The following is a 19,521-nucleotide window of genomic DNA, read 5'->3' as shown; positions in this document are numbered from 1 at the left end:
GAGATGTGAGTCTAACTCAGAATTACTCTTTAGTAATAAAGACTGAGGAGCAGCTGGGTGACACAAATGGTTAAGTGCTCGACCACTAGCTGAAAGGTTGGCAGTTCAAACCTTCTCAGAGGTGCCTCAGAAGACAGGCCTAGCGATCTGCTTCTAAAAGGTTGCAGCCTTAAAAACCCTACAGAGAAATTCTATTCTGCACACATGTGGAGTTAGCATGAGTCAGAATCAACTCAATGGCAACTAACAAAACAATAAAGATTGAGAGAACAATGGTGGTCAGTGGTAGAATTCTTCTTTTCCATGCGGGAGATGCAGGTTCGATTTCCAGCCAATGCACCTCATGCGCAGCCCACCCACCCGTCTGTCAATGGAGGCTTCAGTGTTGCTATGAAGATTAATCGGTTTCAGTGAAACTTCCAGACTAAGACAGGCTAGGAAGAAAGGCCTGGTGATGTACTCCAAAAATCAGCCAATGAAAACCCTAAGGATCAAAATAGTCCAATCTGCAAATGATATCGGGATGGCGCTGGACTGGGCAGGTAGCGTTTCATTCCATCGTGCATGGGGTCGCCATGAGTACGGGGCTGACTAGACAACAGCTAACATCATCAAGGACTGAAATATACATGAAGAGATGCTGACTAGAACTGATTATTCTAGCTCATCCTGGTACCAGGATAAAACTAGATTGAACTTCAGGAGTGACAAAATGTACTGAGGCTAAACAGCCATTTGCTATACCTGACAAAGTCTTTTTCTTTGTTATCCAAATGCCATCCTGTGGTTTTCAGGCCTATTCCCAAACACAAATATCATAAAACTTGGACAAAACTACTAGCAGGTGAAGACTGAAAACAACTTCTAAACATTTCCTCCAATCCATTCTCTACTCCCTACCTGACCCCCACCCCAAGGAATATGAAGGTATGGGGACAGACAGACAGGGCTCACTTTTGGCAATGTTCAAAACCCTAGTCACTACTATCTTGCCAGATGCTCACAACCACATGCCTGAAGTACATTAGCTCTATTAGTCCCAGTTTACACATGAAGAAAGCTCAAGGAATAAGGGACTTTCTCAATGTCACAATGTAATTCTGGAACAGAGATGTTAATCTTCCTTTAGGAATGAAGACAGAAATTCAAAAAGGTAAATTAATTGCCCACAGAGTGAGTTAGGATGACGCATGCCTCCATATTATTTGACTAAGTATGCAGAGGATCATGACCAAAAAGGCATCAGCCATATTTAACTATGCATTTTACATACAGGCATGCATTGTTTTACTGCATTTCACAGATCCTGCGTTTTTTCTTACAAATCGAAAATTTGTGGCAACCCTGCATTGAGCAAGTCTGTCCGTGCTGGTTTTCTAACAGCATGTGCTCATTTCATGTCTGTGTGTCACATTTTGGTAATTATTGCAATTTTTCTAACTTTTTCATTATTATTGTATCTGTTATGGTGATCTGTGATCAGGCATCTCTGATTACCATTAACCACTGTAATTGTTTTGGGGCACCACAAACCATGCCCACATAAGACAGCAAATTTAATCAACAGATGTTGTGTGTGTTCTGCGTGATCCACTGACCAGCCGCTCCCCCGTCTCTCTCTCTTCGGGCCTCCCTATTCCCTGAGACATGACAATATTGAAATTAGGCCAATTAATAACCCTAAAATGGCCTCTAAGTGTTCAAGTGAAAGGAAGAGTCACATGTCTCTCATCAAAAGCTAGAAATGGTTAATCTCAGTGAGGAAGACATGTCGAAAGATGAAACAGGCCAAAAGCCAGGCCTCTTGCACCAAACAGCCAAGGTGTGAATGCACAGGAAAAGTTCTTGAAGGAAATTAGAAGTGTTACTCCAGGGAATACATGAACAATAAAAAAGTAAAACAGCCTTATTGCTGATATGGAGAAAGTTTCAGTGATCTGGATAGAAGATCAAACCAACCACAACATTCCCTTAAAGCAAAGCCTAACCCAGAGGAAGGCCTTAACTCTTCAAGTCTATATAAAGGCTGAGAGAGGTGAGGAAGCTGTAGAAGAAAAGTCTGAAGCTAGCAGAGGTTGGTTCATGAGGTTTAAGGAAAGAAGCCATCTCCATAACATAAAAGTGCAAGGCGAGCGAACAAGTGCTGATGTAGAAGCTACAGCAAGTTATCCAGAAGATTTAGTTAAGATAACTGATGAAGGTGGCTATACAAAACAACAAATTTTCAATGCAGACGAAACAGCCTTATATTGGAAGAAGATGCCATCCAGGACTTTTATAGCTAGAGAGAAGTCCATGCTTGGCTTCAAATCTTCAAAGGACAGGCTGACTCGCTTGTTAGGGACTAATGCAGCTGGTGATTTTAAGTTGAAGCCAATGCAAATTTACCCTTCAAAAAATCCTAGGGCCCTTTAGAATTACACTAAATCTACTCTGCCTGTGCTCTACAAATGGAATAACAAAGCCTGGATGATGCACATATGTGTACAACATGGTCTGCTGAATATTTTAAGCCCATTGTTCAAAATATTATTGCTCATTAACAAGGAGCACCTGGTCACCCAAGAACTCTGATGGAGATGTACAAGGAAATTAATGTTGTTTTCATGCCTGCTAACATACTATCCATTCTGTTGCCCATGGCTCAAGGAGTAATTTCAACTTTCAAGTCTTATTACTTAAGAAATATATTTTGTAATAAGGCTATAGCTGTCATAGACAGTGATTCCTCTGATGGATCTGGGCAACATAAACTGAAGAGTTTCTGGAAAGGATTTACCATTCTAGATGCCATTAAGAACACTTGTGATTCATGGGAGGAGGTCAAAATATCAACATTAACAGGAGTTTGGAAGAAGTTGATTCCAGCCCTCATGGATGACTTTTTGAGGGGTGAAGGAAGTAACTGCAGATATGCTGGAAACAGCAGGAGAACTAGAATTACAAGTACAGCCTGAAGATGTAAGTGAATTGCTGCAATCTCATGATAAAACTTTAAAGGATGAGGAGTTGCCTCTTACAGATGAGCAAAGAAAGTGGTTTCTTGAGATGGAAACTACTCCTGGTGAAGATACTGTGAACACTGTTGAAATGACAACAAAGGATTCAGAATATTACATAAACTTAGTTGATAAAAGCAACAGCAGGGTTTGACAAGACTGATTCCAATTTTGAAAGAAGTTCTACTATGGGTAAAATGCTATCAACCACCATCGCACACTACAGAGAAATCTTTCCTGAAAGCAAGAGTCAGTAGATGTAGCAAACTTCGTTGTTGTCTTACTTTAAGAAATTCCTACAGCCACTCCAACCTTCAACAACCAGCAGCCTAATTAGTCAGCAGCCATCAAGGCAAGACCCTCCACCAGCAAAAAGATTATGACTCACTGACGACTCAAATGATGGTTAGCATTTTTTAGCAATAAAGCATTTTTTAATTAAAGTATGTACATTGTTTTTTAGACATAATGCTACTACACACTTAACAGACTACAGTACAGTGTAAATATAACTTTTATATGCAGTGGGAAACCAAAAACCTTGTGTGACTGCCTTTATTGAGATATTTGTTCTATTGCAGTGGTTTGAAATCGAACTGCAATATCTCTGAGGTATGCCCGTATAAACCTACCTAAGTTGATTCTCAAAAAAAGAAATTAATATTTCCAAACTTTAGTTAACCTTTTGTGTCAGCACACCATAAAAAACCCTACAAGCGCTTCCAAGGAAGCAACTGTTTAACCTAAGTAAATGTCATGATTTTCTAACACAGAAATGAAATAATCATCTTGATCATACTAAAATATTCCAAACCAACTTGAGCTACACACTAAATTCATTAAACTAGCCCAGTAATTTTCATGATACACTTCTATATATATTTCACCAGAAAACAATTTTATTTCAGCTACAAAGGAAGAAATATTTAAATAGGATTGCTTAATATTTCACTGAGAGAGAGCTTATTCTGAGTCCTGTCTCAAATATACTCAGCACTTGAAATTTAAACCTAATTAAGCAGGATAAAATCTGGACTCACCACTTCAGATTCTGATCCTATTAAAAACAAAAAGAGAGAATTCTCAGTAATACATTTATAGACAAAGTTATATACATGATTTCTATGGTACAAACACACTGGTAAAACAAGTCAATCCTTCATTTATTTCTAATAAAGGAAGGTGATTTAATTTTGCATCCCAGAATCACTGTAGATTCTTCTAAGTAATTTCTTACCTCTGATACCTTGATAAAACCACTGCTGTCAAGTCAATTCTGACCCATAGCAACCCCACAGGACAGAGTAGAACTGCCCCACAGTGTTTCCAAGAAACAGCTGGTGGATTTGAACTGCCAACCTTGTGGTTAGCAGCCAGCCTGGTAGTGCAGTGGTTAAGAGATGAGGCTGCTAACCAAAAGGTCAGCAGTTCAAATCCACCAGTCGCTCCTTGGAAACCCTATGGGGGCAGTTCTACTCTGTTCTATAGGGTTACTATGAGTCAGAATTGACTTGACAGCAATGGGTTTGGTTTTTTGTTTTTGTTTTTTTTAATACCTTGATACTACAGCAAAGCAAATCCATCCAAATCTCTCTTTCAACATTATAAACTAGGCAAAAATCAGTATATCTTTGGGAATCCCTATCTATGGGAACATGTACTACTTAAATTACATATAAAAAGTTAAATACAAATTTGTTTAAACCAAAAAATTTTAAAAGGTTTTCTTTTTAAATCGAAGGACTATGGGAAACATATCATACCATTTTGAGCTTCCTGACACCTTTTAATCCAGACGATGAAATTATCATCTGCATCTAGAAAGCAAAAAACTATAACATGACTCATCTGTACAACATATTCATTCAACAAATAACTTATTGAGTACTTACTATGTGCCAAACACTGTTCTAGGTACTGGGGATTTAGTAGAGAATAAAACAGACAAAAACAACTATGTTCATAGAGCTTACAGCAATTCTAATATTACAGCTAAATAACACTTACTTGTTCATCCTGAAGAATTCTGATTAAAAACAACTAGGTTTTTTTTTTTTTTTTTACAGAAATAGAAAAGCCAATCCTCAAATTTATATGGAGGGCCAAGGGACTCTAAACAGCTGAAGTAATCTTGAAGAAAAAGAATAAAGTAGGAGGATTCATACTCTCTGGTTTCGAAGCATACTACAAAGGCACAGTAATTAAAACAACCTGGTATGGGTATAGTAATAGTCATATAGGCCAATGGAATAGAATTGAGAACCCAGAAATAAATCCATACATCTATGGTCAACTGATTTTCAACAAGGGTGCTAAGTCCATTCAATGGGAAGGTAGAGTCTCTTCAACAAATGGTGCTAGTAAAATTGGACTTTAACATGCAGAAGAATGAATCAGGATCTATGTCCAACACCATACACAGAAACAATTCAAAATGGATCAAGGACCTAAATGTGAAAACTAAAACCATAAAATACTTAGAAGAAAATACAGGGGGATGACTACAGGGCTTAATTTTTTACTAACAATGAGTTATCAGAAATGACAACAAAAGCACATGCAGCAATAGACAAAATAAATGAGACCTCATAAAAATTAAATACATTTGTGCATCAAACGACTTATCAAAAGTGAAAAGACAACCTATAAATTGGGAGAAAATTTTTGGGAATCAAATTGTCCAATAAGGGTCTAATATCCAAAATACACATATATTTTTTAAAAAATCTGTAACTTAACAAGATAAGCAACCCGATCAAAAAACGGATAAAGGACTTGAACAGACATTTCACCAAAGAGGATATTCAAATGGTCAACAAGCACATGAAAAGATGGTCAACATCATTAGCCATTATACCAAAAATAAACCCACTGCCGTTGAGTCAAGGCAAATCAAAACAATGAGACACCACCTCACTCTCATTAAAACAGCAATGATCAAAAAAATGGAAAACAACAGGTGTTGGCAAGATGGTGGAGAAACTGGAACCTCATCCATTGCTGGTAGAAATGTAAAATGCTGCAGCCACTGTGGAAAACAGTATGCAATTCCTCAAAAACTGCACACAGAACCACCATATGACCTAGCAATCCCAATCCCAGGTATATCCAGAAGAAGGCCAAAACGCAAACAAAACCCTTCACACCAATGTTCACTGCAACACTTTTCACAAAAGCCCAAAGGTGGAAACAACATAAATGTCCATCAACAGATGAATGGATAAACAAAATATGATACAGACATACAAAGGGATACTACTCAGTCATAAAGAGAAATGAAGTCTCAATGCGTACCACAACGTGAAGCTTGAAAACATCATGTTGAGAGAAATTAGTCACAAAAGGACAAATACTGTATCTCATTCATAGGAAATAAGCAAATACGTAGAAACCAAAGATTACTAGTGGTTACCAGGAGTGGGAGGGAGGGAGCAAGGAGGAGTTTCTCCTTAGGGGGCATTGAGTTTATGTTAATGGTAGTGAACGATCTGGAAAAGGATAGCAAGAATGGTTGCATAACTTAAAGAATGTAATCAATGTCACAAAATTGTTTATGTAGAAATTGTTGAGACGGGGTATGTTTTGTTATGTATCTTTTTACAACTTTTAAAAACTGAATTTTAACAGTCATCCTTACTGGTTCCCAGACGCAGATAACCTACAATTAACTCCCCCTGCCCCCCTGCTCTTAAAGGAGCTTCTCACCCACAAGGAAATCAGATTCCCAGTATGCCATCGCAGTTAGGGTAGGGTGGAGGCCTGGTAACTGGCAGCTGGGTTGAGATCCAAAGCATCTCCCTGATCCAGCTTGCTTTCCAATGCAGCTACTTATTCTGTCTACTATTCTCTCAATGGCTTTATTTGTTACCATACTTTTACTATCAATACCTTTATACTTTGTGGAGTTTTGTGCTATCTCCAAGTTACATGTCAGCCAAGAGATTACAGATGATGAACTATACATTTACAGATAGCAATATAAACGCATATACAAACAAAATACTCACCAGAACAATGATTATATCTAAACAGTTAAAGTGGCTAACACAATGTAATGTTAAAAAAAATTATTAAAAGCACTCTAAATAAAAGCTTACTAATTCAAGCTAACTGATGGCAAGATTAATCTAAAAACTGAAAAGCAATTCATCTTTCTTAAAGTAAAATTCTGTAATCCATTCACTAATTTGTAAAAGGAGGTAAACATATAAGCCTTAATTAAAAATTTTAAATATATATATTTTATATATACATACATTTTATATACATATATACACATGTATGAACACACACATACATGCAACAACTGATAAAACATCAGACTACAAAGTATATTCTATTAATGAACTATTACATCAAAATCCTAAGACTTGAACAACATATTATATCATTCAAATTAAACGGTAAATACGACTAAGTTTCCTAAATAAGGTAATATTCTGAGTTATAATTTTTTTACCCTAATAAAAATGGAAGCCCAACAGTTTAATATAAAATTTTCCTGGAATAAAATTTAAAGACAAATTTGTTTTTACATTAAACATAAACAGCGATTTTACTAAAGATACAGACAACTTTATCTTAAAGCCAGCTTTGAAATAATTCTAGGATAAATGTCCGATGACATATTACAGTGTTACTCAAAGAAGCAATTTAGGCAAAGAATTTTGTTGCTATGATAAGGAATAGGGCTTAGAAAATTTAAGAGGACTGAATGACTCATGTCTCTTCAAGGTTTTCAAATATATATCAAGATGCTAGATAACTGACTTAGAATTTGCTAAGAGTGCAGATATGCTGGTTAGCTGACTGAACAGCCATACTATCCAAGTCTGAGAACAACTCCTAATGCCCAGATCAGTTTTTCTTAATCTGTAGGTTCCATTTGCAGAGTTTGGGCCTTAAAGTCCTTTCCTGAGTAGATCTGCAGTACAAAAGCAAATATTCAAAGCAGTACGGGGCACATTTTTTAAATTAAACATACAATCCTTTAGAGCAGTTTTCTCAACTGACATTTTGTAACAGATACTTCTTTGTTGTGGAGGTCTGTCCTGTGCGTTGCAGGATGTTTATAAGCATCCGTGTCCTCTACTCACTAGATTTCAGTAGACACCCTCTACCAGTCATAATAATCAATAATCTTTCCAGACACTGTCTAATGTCCCCAGGGGAGCAAAATCATCCCTGGTTAAGAAACACTGCTTTAGAGATAACATTCTACCATAAGATAAAAATGATACTACACGAACAGGATTATGTAGTCTATAATCTTCTGAGATTACTCACAAACTCTGACTTTTAGTATCTTGCACAGATTTTTAAATTCTTGGCTTTCACAATTATTTCCAAATATGTGCCTAGATATCCATACTGCTATAATTCTCATATATTGTTCTCAAAAAGATGACATTAAAAACTCACGTTACACCATTCAGCTGGGGATTGGACAGCCCCATAAAACAAAACAGGACTAATGAGGCACAGCAGTCCAAGGACAAGGACTAGTAGGCAGGAGGGGATAAGAAAGCAAGGTTGAGAAGGGACAGTGTTGACATGTCGTGGGGTTGTTAACCACTGTCATAAGGCAATGTATGTACTGTTTAATGAGAAACTATCTGTTCTGTAAACCTTCATCTAAGGTACCAAAAAAAAAAAAGAATTATCTATGTGAGATCAAAATGACAACAGCAACCCCAAAAGGTTTGATGGGAAGCCTAGGGGCCAGTGAGTTGAAGATAATGGTGATGGAATAATTTGGAAAAGGATAGTGAGAATAGCAGCACAACTGGAAGAATGTAATTGATGTCACTGAATTGTACATATAGAAATTTCTGAAATGGTGTATCTTTGGCTATGTATATTTTCACCAAAAAAAAAAGGTCCTCCAAGGTCGAGAAGGGAGAGTGTTGACATGTCATAAAACAATGTGTACTGACTTGTTTAATGAGAAACTATTTGTTCCGTAAACCTTCACCTAAATTTAAAAAAAAAACTCACATTACTCAAAGCTCCAGGTTTCTTCTATACCCTCTCACAATTTACCAAATTTACACTTAGCTTCTCCATGAAAGACTCTGTTGTAAGATTTTCCATCTCAGGAATCTGAGTAAGTTAAGACAAACAGACTTCTGAACAGAAGAGCAAATTAAATGTTCACGTCTCCATTAGAAAAAAATACAGCAAAACTAAGTAAAGGGAACATGTTGAATGTTTATAGTTTTTGGTTTCTAAATGGAAAGTTTTATGTGACTTAAACGCCAAAGAAAGGCCAATTGAATCAACTTTAAGTGAACTCAAATTCTGCAATCAACATGAAATGTCATTAAGAGGCAGAAAAAAAGGTGTTGGGTTTCTGCCAATTAACTTGAGATGACACTAACAAGATTCAACTATGCTATTTAAGACATGTATCATAAATAATAAATTAGTTTATTAAAGTATAATTCTGATACTTACCATCTAATTTCTGTCCTTCTGTAAAAGTCTCTAGAGCAGCAACATAATTTTTTTCATGGTATTCACAGATCCTGGCATTAGCATATTAAAAACAAAAACCACATATACATGAGATCATGGAAACTACATTCTACCGAAATAAAAAAATCCTATTATCCTCTACTTTTAAAAGAATTTTTTTAAGCATATGCTAATAAGCCAAGAGATTGTCTAAGAATATTGTACTGTAACACCTAGTACTATTTTCATTAAAATTCAATCTTGGAACTCATTTCAGGAGGAATTTCTTGACTATAATTGCATATGCCTGTTTATTCCAAAAACTAATCATACTAAGGAACTAAAGAAGTTTCTTACTTAAGGAATAAAGTCACAGCAAAAACAAGCTGGGATATAAAGTACACTTAAAGGAAAAAGTTCTAGTATCATTAAATGTAGCCTTATCCAGTTTGGTTGAGAAACAGGATGTTCTCACTAAGTTCCAAACAATAAAAAAGGGATATGAAATCCATGAGTTTCATCTATACTTGGCAGTTACTCCAATCATCACCATTTTAAAACACGGTAATAATAGATCTCATATCACATACTGTAGTTAATACAATAACAGGATACAGACAAAAAAACAATAAACCACAACCAAGTACAATTCATATCAGGTATGCAAGGATGGTTCAACATCAGAAAATCAACCAACGTAATCCACCACATAAATAAAGGAATCACATGATCATCTCAATCGATGCAGAAAAGGCATTCGACAAAGTCCAACACCCATTCCTGATAAAAACTCTCAATAAAATAGGTAGCAGAAGGGAAATTCTTCAACATAATAAAGGGCATCTATACCAAACCAACAGTCAACATTGTTCTTAATGGAGAGAGGCTGTAAACATTCCCCTTCAGAAAAGGAACAAGACAAGGATGCCCTTTATCACCACTCATATTTAACATTGTGCTAGAAGTCCTAGCTAGAGCAATAAGGCAAGAAAAAGAAATAAAGGACATCCAAACTGATAATGAAGAAATAAAACTGTCCCTATTTGCAGATATGATAACTATATGCAGAAAACCCAAAAAACTCCATGAGAAACTACCGGAATAGAAAGATTCATCACAGTAGCAGGATACAAGATAAACATACAAAAATCAGTTGGATTCCTATACACCAATAAAGAGAACAACAAAAAGGAAATCAGGAAAACAATACAGTTTATAACAGCACCCCCCAAAAATAAAATACTCAGGAATAAATCTAACCAGGGATATAAAAGATCTACAAAACACTACTGCAAGAAACCAAAAGAGCTCTACATAAATGGAAAAACATACCATGCTCATGGATAGGTAGACTCAACAATGTGAAAATGACCATTCTATCCAAAGCAATCTACAAATGCAATGCAATCCCCATCCAAATACCAACAACATTCTTTAAAGAGATGGAAAAACTAATCAACTTTATATGGAAAGGGAAGAGGCTCTGGATAAGTAAAGCACTCCTGAAGACGAATAAGGTAGGAGGACTCGCACTACCTGACCTAAGAACCTACTATACAGCTATGGTAGTCAAAACAGCCTGGTACTGGTACAACGACAGATACACTGACCAATGGGACAGAACTGAGAACTCAGATGTAAATCCATCCACCTACAGTCACCTGATCTTCGACAAGGGCCCAAAGTCCATCAAATGGGGAACAGACAATCTTTTTAACAAATGGTGCTGGCAAAACTGCATGTCCATCTGCAAAAAAAATGGAACAGGACCCATACCTCACACCATATACAAAACTAATTCAAAATGCATCGAAGACCTAAATATAAAGCCAAAAACTATAAAGTTCATACAAGAAAAAATAGGATCAACGCTAGAGGCCCTAATACACGGCATTAACAGGACACAAACTATAACTAACAACACACAAACTCTAGAAGATAAGCTAGATAACAGGGATCTTCTAAAAATTAAACACTTATGCTCATCAAAAGACTACCAAAAGAGTAAAACGAGAACCTACAGACTGGAAAAAAATTTTTTGGCTATTACAAATTCAACAAAGGTCTAATCTCTAAAATCTATAGGAAAATCTAACACCTCTACAACAAAAAGACAACTAATCCAATTAAAAAATGTGCAAAGAAAATGAACAGACATTTCCCCAAAGAAGACACTTAAGCGACTAACAGACACATGAGGAAACGCTCATGATCACCAACCATTAGAGAAATGCAAATCAAAACCACAATGAGATACCATCTCACCCTGGCATTACTGGCACGAATCAAAAAAAACAGAAAATAACAATGTTGGAGAGCCTGCAGGGAGATCAGAATTCTTATGCACTGCTGGTGGGAATGCAAAATGGTACAACCATTTTGGAAAACAATGTGGCGCTTCCTTAAAAAGCTAGAATTAGAAATACTATATGATCCAGCAATCCCAATCCTAGGAATATATCCTGAAGAAATAAGAGCCATCACAGGAATAGACATATGCACACCCATGTTCACTGCAGCATTGTTCACAATAGCAAAAAGATACAAACCAACCTAGATGCCCATCAACAGATGAATGGGTACACAAACTATGCTACGTACACAATGGAGTACTATGCAACAGTAAAGAACAATGATGAATCTTTGAAGCATCTCACAACATGGATGAATATGGAGGACATTATGCTGAGTGAAATAAGTCAATCACAAAATGACAAATATTGTATGCAACCTCTATTGTAAAAACCCATGAAAAAGTTCACACATCAAAAGAAACAATCTTTGCTGGTTACCAGGGATGGGAGGGGTGGGGGTGAGGATAATACTAGATAAGTGGTATCTTTGGTGAAGGGTGAGACAGTACACAATACTGGGGAAACCAGCACAACCTGTACAAAGAAAGGTCATGGAAGCTCCGTAGACACATCCAAACTCCCTGAGGGAATGAATTGCTGGGCGGAGGGCTATGGGGACCATGGTCTCAGGGAACATCTAGCTCAATTGGCATAACACAGTTTATAAAGACAATGTTCTACATTCTACCTTGGTGAGTAGTGTCTGGGGTCTTAAAAGCTTGTGAGCAGCCATTTAAGATACTCCACTGGTCTCATCCCTTCGGGAGCAAGGGAGAATGAAGAGAACAGGATACAAGGAAAAGATTAGTCCGAAGGACTAATGGACCACAGCTACCAAGGCCTCCACCAGACTGAGTTCAGTACAGCTAGATGGTGCCTGGCTACCACCACTGACTGCTCTGACCGGGATCACAACAGACGGTTCTGGACAGAGCTGGAGAAGGATGTAGAACAAAATTCTAACTCACAAAAAAAAAAGACCAGATTTACTGGCCTAAAGGAGACTGGAGAAACCCCGAGAGTATGGCCCCCGGTCACCCTTTTAGCTCAGTGGTGAAGTCACTTTCGAGGTTCACTGTTCAGCCGGGGAGTGGACAGCCCCATAAAATCAAATGGGACTAATGAGGCATAGCAGTCCAGGTGCAAGGACTAGAAGGCAGAAGGGGACAGGAAAGCTGGTGATAGGGAACCCCAGGTTGAGTAAGGGTAGTGTTGATGTGTTGTGAGGTTGTTAACCATTGACCTGTGACAACATGTGTACTGTTTAATGAGAGACTATTTTGTTCTGTAAACCTTCATCTAAAGTGAGAATAGCAGCACTACTGGAAGAACGTAGTCGATGTCACTGAACTTTGCATGTAGAAATTTTTGAAATGGTGTATCTTTGGCTATGTATATTTTCACTAAGGGGAAAAAAAGGTCAAGAAGGGAGAGGGCTGACATGTCGTGGGTTTGTTAACCAATGTCATAAAACAATATGTATACTACTGTTTCATGAGAAACTATTTGTTCTGTAAACCTTCACCTGAAATAAAATAAAAAAAAAATCATAAAAAGGTTTACACACAAAAAGAAACAATCTTTGATGGTTAAGAGGGAGGGGAAAGGTGGAGATAGAAAAACACTAAATAGACAACAGATAAGTAGTAACTTTGATGAAGGTAAGACAGTACACAATACTGGGGAATCCAACAGAACTTGTACAAGGCAAGGTCATGGAAGCTCCACAGACACATCCCAACTCCCTGAGGGACTGAATTGCTGGGCTGAAGGCTGCAGGGTCTTGAGGAACATCTAGCTCAACTGGCATAACATAGTTTATAAAGAAAATGTTCTACGTTCTACTTTGGTGGGTAGTGTCTGGGGTCTTAAAAGCCTGTGAGTGGCCATCTAAGATACTCCACTGGTCTCACCCCTTCGAGAGCAAGGGAGAGTGAAGGAAACTAAAGACGCAAGGGGAAGATTAAGTCCAAAGGACTAATGGACCACAACTTCCACAGCCTCCACCAGACTGAGTCCAGTAAAACTAGATGGTGCCCAGCTACCACCACTGACTACTCTGATAAGGATCACAACAGAGGGTCCTGGACAGAGCTGGAAAAAAATGTAGAACAAAATTCTAACTCGGAAAAGAAGACCAGACTTACTGGCCTGACAGAGACTGGAGAAACTCCGAGAGTATGGCCCCCTGACATCCTTCTAGTTCAGTAATGAGGTTCACCCTTCAGCCAAAGATTACACAGGCCCATAAAACAAAACGAGACTAAAGGGGCACACCAGCCCAGGGGCAAGGACTAGAGGGCAGGAGGGGACAGGAAAGCTGGTAATAGGGAACCCAAGGTCAAGAAGGAAGAGTGTTGATATGTTGTGGGATTGTTAACCAATGTCATAAAACAACATGCGTACTAACTGTTAATAAGAATCTAGTTTGTTCTGTAAACCTTCACCTAAAGTACAATAAAAGAAGAAAATAATAATAACAGAGTACAGATTATATTTAAAATTGAATCATATCTCAGCTATAAAAAGCATGAATGCAGAATTTTACTATTATTTATGAAGGCTTACAATGAACTCACTCAACAAATTAAACACCTACTATCTATAGTCCGGGCCCAACAAGAAGAGTGGTTATTGCATACCCTTTCCTCAGCACAGCAGTGGAATTATTTGGATTAAGTTTGAGAGATTTCTTTGCATCAGCAACAGCATCTGTATACAAAAAGACAGGAATTTTTTAGTCAGTTACTTACAAACACAAATACTACACCTAATTTGAATCACTCTTATATTTTTAAGTCTTTAAGTCTGTGAAGAGGCCAACTGGTTTTAAATTAGGAAAAGCTAACCCAAGATATAATTCAATTCAAATAAATATTACCCGCAAAAGTCACATTTCTTACTATTAGCCTAACATGCAGCTTCCTTCTCAAAGCTCTTCAGTCAATGAACAAAGCTCTGTCACAAAGTTCACTTCATCTTCTCATTAACACCATTTATATAATTTGACTCAAGGTATTTAATTTCTCCCTACCAAGATTCTTTATTCAGAATAATTTTTTAAAGTTACACAACTTTTTATATAAAATGCAAACAAGAGCTTTTCATTTAAATACTCCATAAAACAGTAAATGTTATATGTGATGCTATTCTTTATTATCATATCCAATCACCACAAACGAAATCTGTATAAATTCTCCACCCACTGAAGGAAAAATAGTAAACATCTAAATGGGTGTTGCTCAACAATGTTTTGATCACATTTCAGTTACTTCACTCCTATTTAATTCATTTTGTTTTTGTCTTGGGCAGGATTTATAATTAACTTATGAAAAAAGAGACAATATACTTTGTAAGAAAAGTTACCACAGTAATTTCCAAGAAGAATGTGACAATAAGCTCTTTGACAATAATACTGGGCATCATCTGGTTTCTGTTCCAAAGCCTTAGTCAGCTCCTACAAATACAAATGCCATGTCAGTAAATGTTTTTTAAAAGCCATCGAATTCTAATTAAACATGGTTTTTCTTCATATAACCTATTATAAATTATCTGGAGGAAAGACAGCAGGGAAACAAGCTTGGGAGCTTTTCCTTATAAGAGCATCATGATCTTCCCTTCTCCCCCCACCTGACCCCATCCCCTGAAAAACATGTGAAGAGTTTAGTTCATAAACATTAACCATCACAGATCTTTTCCATCTAATTTGAGAAGACTCAAAGATCATGTAGAATTTGAGATGCCTAGAAAAAGAAAAAAAAACCTGGAAGTTAAGTCTAGAGCACAGGGCAGTTAACAGAATCAATAAACACATAATCAAGCTTACCTGCCACTCTCCTATTTTCTCTCAATGGCAGACAATCCTAATAGATTACAGCATTCTGTTCAGGGCCCAGATAAAATACAATGTCTCATAAGTGGTTGTTGTTGCTGTTAGATGTCGAGTTGGCCTCAATTCATGGCAACCACATGACAGATTTTTGGAAGTAGATCACCAGACCTTTCTTCCTAGTGTTAGTCTGGAAGCTCTGCTGAAACTTGTTCAGCATCAGAGAAACATGCAGGCCTCCACTGACAGATGGGTGGTGGCTGTGTTTGAGCACTGGCTGGGAACTGAGCCCAGGTCTCCCCCATGAAAGGCGAGAATTCTACCACTGAACCACCACTGTCCTCTGTATCTCATACGTAGCTACTACCAATTGATCAAGAAATTAAACTTTTGCCACCCTGGCAGTCACGGTTTATAGGAAGCTGGAACAATAACGGTGCAAGAGTGCGCACAATTAATGATGCCAAGGGCAATGAAGACAAACAGGAACACTTTTATTCACTACCCACTACCCCCATACACCCTAGGGATATGGCAGTTTTCTTAAAAGGTAAAATTATTTCAAAAGCCATACGTGTCATGGACTTTGCTTTGTAGTAGTGATTCTCACAAAGCAATGTAAACCATAATTTATGAGATTCACAATGTACCTAAAATCCAAACCACTTTTGACCATCTTTATCCCTATCATCCTGATCCAAGCAATAATGTAAATCAGATCTTATCACTATGTCTCTGCTGCAAACTCTCCAATGACTTCCTATTTCACTCAGAGCAAAAGCTTAGGTCCTTCCAATGAACTACAAGGCACTCCTTGATATGACCCCTTGCTATTTTGCTGCTTTCATCTCTTACTTAATTCTTCCCTTGCTCTCCCATTCTAGCCACAATGGTCTCCTTACTGTCCCTCAAACACCTCAGAACTCTGCACCGGCTGCTCCCTCTGACTAGAACGCTCTTCCCTCACATGTGCACAGAATTCATTCTCTCGCTTCCTAGTTAGTGATAAGACTGTCAGAGACAGGATTCAAAATCAGGTCTTACTCTAAAGCTGCTTTTAACCACTAAACAACACTGCCTCCTGGTTACATTTATTTACTCCCAAATTTCTCTCACACATCATCTGACATTGCATTAACATAATGTTTTCTAATATTTTCAAATTCTGAAATTAAGCACTACTATCTTGCAACACTCAAACAACTTGGAATACAGCTGATAATTTCTTACCTACTCTTCAAACCAAACTTCTAACCCCTCCACAAAAAGAAAAGAGGTATATTACGGGTCAAAAAGGATTTAACAGTCCATACCTGACCCGCTGCTGTCAGTCGATTCTGACTCAGAGGACCCTATAGAGTAGAATTGTCTCCATAGGCTTTCCAAGGAATGGCTGGTGGATTTGAACTGCCAACCTTTTGATCAGCAGCCGAGCTCTTAACCACTGCACCACCAGGGCTCCTTTACAGGCTGTAACTAAGTAAAACTAGGCTATACTGGTATCTACATGATTAATTCAAAAAGTATTTCTAAATACCTATTATGTACAGAAATAGACCAGACACTGGAGGTACAAAGATAAATACAATATTCCTTTTCTTAAGGAGTCCAGTAAAAGCTTCTGAATTTTCAAAGAACATTTAAAAACACAACCCAATTGTTAGTTCAGGAGGACCAGTTATGGTAATTCAGATGAATAAACTAAGCAAATGACTTTAAAAAAAAGTTTCAAAACATACTGAGCACAAACTTAACATTACTGGCACACAGACTTGTAAATCATGAATAAAACACAATAATCAGTTTATTTTGAATACGCAATACAAAACATAAGAAAATGTCATAAAAAAGTGAAGTCAAAGTATGATTTGTGAAGAACTGACACCAATACTATTGAAACTCTTCCAAAAGATGGAAAAGGAATACTCTCTTATTCTAAGAAACAAACATAACCCTGATACTCAAACCAGACAAAGACACCACAAGAAAAGAATACTATAGGTCAGTATTGCTTATGAATATAGATGCAAAAATACTAGCAAACAGAATCCAACAGCAGATTAAAAGGGTCATACATCATGACCAAGTGGGATTTATTCCAGGAATGCAGGGATGGTTCAACATTAGAAAATCAATCAACATAATACATCACATCAATAGAAGGAAAAGAACCACACTATGCAGTAAACGCATTTGATAAATCCAACACCCTTTCTTGATGAAAACCCTAACGAAGACTGGAATAGATGGGAGATTCCTCAACATGATTCAGTGCATATATGAAAAGCCAACGGTCAACATCATACTTAATGGAGAAAGACTGAGAGCTTGCCCCTTGAAATCAGAACAAAACAAGGGTGCCTGCTCTCACCACTTCTATTCAATACTGTATTAGAAGTCCTAGCTAGAGCAACAGGACAAGAAAAAGAAATAAGAGGTATCCAGATTGGAAAAGAATAAGTAAAATTATCTCTATTCACAGACAATATGATCCTATATACAAAAAATCCTAAAGAGTCCACAAGAAAACTTCTAGAGCTAATAGAGGAATTTAGCACAGGTGCAGGGTACAAGGTGAACACACAAAAATCAGGTGGGTTTCTATATACCAGCAATGAGAAATCTGAAAGCGAAATCAGGGAGACTACTCCATTTACGGAGCCCTAGTGGTGCAGTGGTTAAGAGCTCAGGTTGCTAAGCAAAACAACAGTAGTTCAAATCCACCAGTCGCTCCTTGGAAGCCTCATGGGGCAGTTCTACTCTGTCCAGTAGGGTCACTATGAGTCAGAAACGACTCAGTAGCAATTGGTTTTGTTTTTTGCTGTTGTTGGTTATTCCATTTACAATAGCGTCTCAGAGAATACAATATCTAGGAATAAATTTAACCAGAGATGTGAAAGACTTATACAATGAAAACTACAAAACACGGCTGAAAGAGATTCAAGAAGACTTAAGTAAATGGAAAGATGTTCCATGTTCATGGATTGGAAGACTTAATATTGTTAACATATCAATACTACCCAAAGCGATCCAGATTCAATGTAACCTGATCAAAATCCCAACAGCCTTCTTTACAGAACTAGAAAAACCAATCCTCAACATTATATGGAATGGCAAGAGGCCCCAAATAGCTAATATTGAAAAAGAACAAAGTAGGAGGATTCACACTTCCTCATTTTAAAATATAATATATAGCTATAGTAATCAAAACAGCCTGGTACTGGTATAACGACAGACACATAGACCAATGGAAAAGAACTGAGAGTCCAAAAATAAACCCACACATCTATGGTCAACTGATTTTTTACAGAGGTGCTAAGTCCATTCGACAAGGAAAGAAGAGCTTCTTATATAAATGGTGCTGGGAAAATTGGATTTCCACATGCAGAAAAATGAAACAGGATACACATCTCACACCATACACAGAAACAAATTCAAAATGGATTAAGTACCTAAATGTGCAAACTAAAACCATAAAATTCTTAAAAGAACAGCGGGGGCATACTACGAGGCCTAGCATTCAATAATGCATTATTTAAAATAGTAAAAAAAAAGCAAACATCAAAAGACAAATGAGACCTCATAAAAATTAAAAACTTTTGTTCATCAAAAGACTTTATCAAAAAAGTGAAAGGACAAGTTACCGACTGGGAAAGTATCTTCAGAAACCATATATTCGACAACAATCTAATAACTGACATATAAAACTTAAGACAACTTTACCACAAAAATAACCCAATCATAAAATAAGCAAAGGACCTGAACACACATTTCATCAAAGAGGACATTCAAATGGCCATCAAACACATGAAAAGATTCTCAACGTCATTCACCATCAGAGAGATGCAAATCAAAACCACAATGAAATGCCATTTCACTCCCA

The 19,521-nt window shown here is 37.2% G+C and overlaps 1 protein-coding gene across 1 annotated transcript in view; it reads right to left on the bottom strand.

Moving 5' to 3' along the window:
- Positions 1 to 19,521, bottom strand: part of SUGT1 (SGT1 homolog, MIS12 kinetochore complex assembly cochaperone) — a 78,401-nt gene that overhangs the window by 40,537 nt on the left and 18,343 nt on the right. Inside the window, exons 3-7 of the mRNA XM_023731653.1 lie at positions 15,176 to 15,266; positions 14,452 to 14,521; positions 9,456 to 9,526; positions 4,763 to 4,816; positions 4,040 to 4,056 (exon numbers count right to left, since the gene is read on the bottom strand). Of these exons, the coding sequence (XP_023587421.1) occupies positions 4,040 to 4,056; positions 4,763 to 4,816; positions 9,456 to 9,526; positions 14,452 to 14,521; positions 15,176 to 15,266 (303 nt within the window). The remainder of the gene's footprint in view (positions 1 to 4,039; positions 4,057 to 4,762; positions 4,817 to 9,455; positions 9,527 to 14,451; positions 14,522 to 15,175; positions 15,267 to 19,521) is intronic.

This window comes from Trichechus manatus, unplaced genomic scaffold, assembly GCF_000243295.1.
Source record: "Trichechus manatus latirostris isolate Lorelei unplaced genomic scaffold, TriManLat1.0 scaffold00044, whole genome shotgun sequence".
Taxonomy (NCBI): Eukaryota; Metazoa; Chordata; class Mammalia; order Sirenia; family Trichechidae; genus Trichechus; species Trichechus manatus.
Note: the sequence above shows the minus strand (reverse complement) of the source record. Positions and strands in the feature narration are given on the sequence as shown.